Below are 5343 nucleotides of genomic sequence, written 5' to 3'. Positions count from 1 at the left end.
AGTTTGCAAAAACAAATCTTTCAGTTTTAACATTTTTGAATAATATTATCCTATTTTAGCTTGAAAACCAGTCATACAAATAGGAAAGATTAAAATGATTTCCTACACCGGCATTTTGAATATTTAAAGCAATATGGATGTCTTTGAAATCCCCAGAGATTTTTTAGACAAAAGCTTTAAGGTTTTGCAGTTTTTCAGGATCCATCCCATATATACTAATTAAGGTTGCTCCTGCTAAGGTTAGTAGAACTGCTTTTCCTGATATTTCAGTCTTCAAATATATCACTGTTCCTGAAAAGAGATTGTAATCACAATAAGGATGTTTCAATCTGGGGCCTTGGACTCATGCAGTCTGTCAAATAGAACTTTTAATGGCCAGCTTTTGATATTCTAGACCTACTCTGGGTTATTACCGTGCATTAGATAATCTAAGACGACCACCTTAGATTCTATCATTCCTTAAAATTAGCTCACCTTTGATTGCAATATGTCGCCTAGCCATCATATTGACTAAGATTGGCTTGGATTGCCTTATATTGCCTATATTGCCCAAGCTTATTCCCCATTTTTTTGGAAAATGCCTTAGTTTGCCGCTTTATGATGGCCTTACGTTGCCACTCCCCACAGCAGGGTAAGGACCCAGATTTGTCTGACTTTCTCTTCATTAGAAGATTTGTTTCCCAAAATCAAGATCGTTTCAGGTACAGTTTAAATCATCGAGGACATTCTTTGCTTTATTGTAGTGTTGCTTTGTGTTTGCAATTGGACCTGGAAACACAACACAACTTAAAAGCTCTTATGAGGTCCCAAGCATTGTGTGGGATGCTCTGGCTTCATAACTCACCTTTAAACATATCCCACATAAAACCTATGGAAAGAACAAAATAAAGAAAAAAATATTGAGTAACATGGTATTAACTTAAGATCAGCTTACTTATGAATAATTTATTGATGATAATTGAACTGAATCAAAACGTACACTACTGGCCGAGTGAAGTTAATTATATATCCATTTTATGAGTTGACATCAGTTTTTTGTGTTTGTCAACTAGATCATGTTATTGACAATAAATTGAAACATTAGCTACATAATTTCTCAAAGTAGTAAAGCACAAGGCATAGCCGAAGACAAAAAAGAAAAGTAGGGGTGACGTTTTATTCCATTACATATACCCACCCCTTTAAAGTGTTTAATTTAATTTTTGACCAACTATATAATACCGTACGTACATGCATGTCTGTCGGAGCCTATTTGACTTGTCTATATTTTTTTAGAATCAATGAACTATTCCAATGAACTGCGAACACTACGAGGCTTTTCTTTTTAAATACATAAAAAATAACCCCCCTTCTCATAACCACACCCTGTCATTTAGAAAATAGATCACCCCCCCCCCCCCCCCCAACGTTTCATAAATAATGACTCACTTGGTTCCTAATAACAATATATGACATGTACCAGAAATCAATTAAATGCACCAGCCATAAAATACATGTATTTTTACCCACCTGGATCTCTTTTTGCAGCTGTGAAAAATAAGAAGTCAATTATCAATATTTAAAAAAAAGTAAAAATATAAGACAACAATTAAACTAGGTATAACTCAGAAACTAATAAATTAATTAATTGTCATCATATAATTACCATTTAGTGTTTTCCTGAATATTCCTGAAAGAATATGAATAAAAATATGAGAACCTATACGTTTGTATCATGGGCAGCCCAAGCATGTATTGTTCTTGTCTAGAGTTTTAAATTTACTGTAAATGTATCTGATTAATCTGCTACGGTCACCAACTCAGGTGCTAGATCATAGCAGCATATTCTTCAAACTCTTAACTTTTACTAACAAAATAATAACATGCTCTTTCAAGTCATGATATTTTTTGGTATTGGGTTAATGTTAAAAATGTCAATGCTAGAAGTACGAACTCTCCATTCCCTCGTCAGCCAATTGGTGCACATATAATTGATATAATTTACATACTGTGTGTTTAATTTAATGCATCACAGGAAGGGGGGTGGGGAGCTAGGGATGGGGTTTTCTACAGTGAAAAAAAGAAATGGTCATGGTAACCTTTTAGGGTTCAAGATTTAATATAGATCTGAAATTTGGTATCTCTGGTACCTCTTAGGGTGTTTTACAGGCAATACTGAGAGATATCTGATATTAGCTCAGCAATGTAAGCTGGATTTTCAATACTAATGCATTCAGAATATAATTTTTGGTTCATCATCTGACTATCACTTCGTACTTATAGATATAAAAAAATAAAAAAATGAGCGTTTGGTACATTGGGTAAAAATCATTAGTAATTGCTATGCTCACTGGAACAGACTCAGGTACCTTTCAGGGGTCATTCTTAAAATTTCTGACAAGCATCCCCACCTTTTAATATGGCAGTCCCCTCTCCCCTCTCCTCCAGAGATGCATGCACCTCTTTTTTCATTACTTTGATTCTATGTCCTTGAGAATACAGTATCTTGTCAACAAGAATACCCTTCTGAAGTTGAATATCCTAGCTTATAAAAAATATCTAGGTTAAAAGGTGTTTGATAAGCAAATTCTATGAATAAGATAACTGGATTGTTACTTAATATGGTTCTTGACTGAACTTCTCCTTACATTACCTGCACAATCCGCTTCGTATTCCTCAACTTTTTGCTTCAGCTCATCTAATCCAATCTTCTTAGCTAACACTTTTAATAACTTCACATCGTTTGCTCCGATAGCACCTTGTTCTTCCAATACTTCTACAAACTTTTTTACATTATCGATTTCTTCTAGTTCATTTTCAGGGAGTTTAGAGAGAAATGTACGAAAACGATCTTTGAGCTCAGCTAGAGTGCGATTTCCATCTTTGATATGAGCATCAAGTTGATGGATAGTTTCTACCCTAAGATTGTCATACAAGAAACACTTTGTCGAGTCAGGATCAAATTTCTCAGCTTTTTGCTTTAGTTCTGGTAGTTGAAGCTGCTCAGCCAATATCTTTAATAACTTCACATCCTTAGGTCCTATAACATTTCGTTCTTCCAAAGCTTCTACAAGTTTTTTTACATTTCTGACTTTACTTAGTCCTTCTTCAGGTAGCAATCCACGGAAACAATCTTTGAGGTCAGCCAGAGTGCCTCTTTCACTTGTGATATAATCACACAGGTGATGGATAGTTTCATGCCTAAGGCGGTTATAGAGTAAAACCACTGTCGGGTCTTGAGGTTCCATGGTTGCAGAGACTTCACAACCACCAATTAAAGTGCTACTACGACGAAAATCGCTCAAACTTGGATTCAGCTGAAACTTCCTAAAAATACTCTTTAAAGGTTCAATAATCACTGTATGAAGTGTTTTCTCGATATTCAGGACGAAAGTATGATATTTTTACGATTATTTTTTGGAGTCTGTGACGTCATACACTCAACATCGAACATCGCTCCATACATTTCTTTGTATATAAATCCTTAATTTATTTTATTCCTATGAAGCCCAAAGGGTGGCTAATGTGCTTATTTTACATTACTTGTGACTATAATTTATATTTTGGGGAGTTTGGGTATTTCTTTCTCCCTTTACTACTGATATTTTGATCATAAACTACAAAAAAATGTATGGAGCGATGTTCGATGTTGAGTGTATGACGTCACAGACTCCAAAAAATAATCGTAAAAATATCATGCTTTCGTACTGAATATCGAGAAAACACTTCATACAGTGATTATTGGACCTTTAAAGAGTATATTTAGGAAGTTTCAGCTGAATCCAAGTTTGAGCGATTTTCGTCGTAGTAGCACTTTAAGGAATGGATCATAAGTAGCGTGCGTCCATCGAGTTATGGATGCCCGCGGGAGGCTGCTAAGCACGAAGAAAAGCGTAAGAGCAATCTAGACTCTTCCACAGTCTCTCGCTCGTCCGTTCCGTCTCCACGCTTAGAGACTGAATGCTGAAGTTCTTGCATTGAAGGAACAGTTAAAGTCGGCCCAGCTGAAAATTGATGAATTAGAAAAGGCTGCCAGTAAAATGGAATTCTCAATTGAAAATATTGAAGATAAAGATATCAGCTTTTATACATCATTCCCCAACTATCAAGTTTTTAATGATATGCTGACATACCTTAACCCAGGTCCGAAGGGTGAGAATCTTGTGTACAACAGAAATGAAGCAATGGAAGATTCAAATAACCTGGGAGACAAAATAGGAAGACCAAGAAAGCTTAGCCCTGCAAATCAGTTTTTTCTTTTCCTTTGTAGGGTTAGAGTTGGACTTTTTGAACTTGATCTCAGTTACAGGTTCAAAATATCAATTGGTACTGTGAGTAACATTGTTTTTTCCTGGTCAAATTTTATGTATTTAAGACTGGGTTCCTTGTGTATATGGCCTAGCAAAGAGCAAGTGATTAGAAGCATGCCAGAGTCATTCAAACAAAAGTATCCTGACACAAGAGTTATCATCGATGCTACTGAAATTAAGGTGGAGTAGCCTTCCTCACTGATGTTAAAATCTCAAACTTATTCAAACTACAAGAGTGCAAACACACTGAAGGGGCTCATTGGCATTTCTCCTAGTGGCAGTATTACTTTCATCTCACAATTGTACACAGGATCGATATCTGATAATAAGATCACTGAGCGAAGTGGCTTTTTAAAACTTCCCTTTGAAAAAGATGACAGAGTAATGGCTGACAAAGGATTTGAAATTGGTGATTTGCTTGAACCTCTTGGAGTTCAGCTCAACATCCCTCCATTCCTACACATGCAAGATCAGATGACTTCAGAAGATGTTATTCATACACAGCAAATTGCAGCAGAGAGAATACACGTAGAGAGGGCAATTAATAAAGTGAAGAACTTTCACATTTTTGATCAAGTGATTCCTTTGTCTGTATCAGATATGGACTGTATGTGCACTGTTAACTTTATTTCAAAACCCAATTATTTCTTAGGATGTATTACATTGTCCTATTTGACAAGAGTAGTTAATATTGATATAATATTGATATATATTAATTGTCATTACACAATAGTGTAGGCGATTCTTTAGTGTTTGCACAAAACTCATGAAGCATATAGTATTATTAAGTTCTAAAGTGAAAGCAAAATGTTTATTACCATTACTGAAAAATATGTACTTAGTGCATTCACTCTGTCAAATGCTGTAAAACTACATTAGTATCCTCCAAACTGTGGTCTATCATAAATCTAACATTGATTGGCTACTCAAGTGTGGTCTATTTGTAATAGACTATGGTTAAGAAAAGCACCGTTTAAAAGAAAGGAAAAATATCTTTTTCATTCATTTTTCTTATTTCTTATATCAAATTTTCCTACAGTTTGGTGGATATACT

The 5343-nt window shown here is 35.1% G+C and overlaps 1 protein-coding gene across 1 annotated transcript; it reads right to left on the bottom strand.

The window, feature by feature from the left end:
• LOC148913047 (uncharacterized) lies at positions 1–3263 on the bottom strand. Its single transcript, XM_089026960.1, has 5 exons — positions 2633–3263; positions 1646–1669; positions 1510–1527; positions 845–868; positions 1–291 (listed from the first exon to the last, which is right to left on the bottom strand). Exons 1-5 carry the CDS (start codon positions 3225–3227, stop codon positions 164–166), a joined length of 789 nt encoding a protein of 262 aa, XP_088883086.1. The 5' UTR covers positions 3228–3263; the 3' UTR covers positions 1–163.
• Between the last annotated feature and the right edge of the window lie 2080 nt (positions 3264–5343).

Source organism: Actinia tenebrosa, unplaced genomic scaffold (genome assembly GCF_029948245.1).
Source record: "Actinia tenebrosa isolate PJP-AT-01 unplaced genomic scaffold, QUT_ActTen_1.0 PGA_scaffold10__47_contigs__length_13832649, whole genome shotgun sequence".
In the NCBI taxonomy this organism is placed as follows: domain Eukaryota; kingdom Metazoa; phylum Cnidaria; class Anthozoa; order Actiniaria; family Actiniidae; genus Actinia; species Actinia tenebrosa.
The sequence above is the reverse complement of the archived record's forward strand: the minus strand, read 5'-3'. Positions and strand labels throughout refer to the sequence as shown.

Coding starts and splice junctions, on each gene's coding strand:
- LOC148913047 (XM_089026960.1), bottom strand. CDS start 3,227: ATGGAACCTCAAGACCCGACAGTGGTTTTACTCTATAACCGCCTTAGG. Junction 1,670..2,632: donor ATACGAAGCGGATTGTGCAG/GTAATGTAAGGA, acceptor ATATTCTTTCAG/GAATATTCAGGAAAACACTA. Junction 292..844: donor TATGTGGGATATGTTTAAAG/GTGAGTTATGAA, acceptor ATCTCTTTTCAG/GAACAGTGATATATTTGAAG.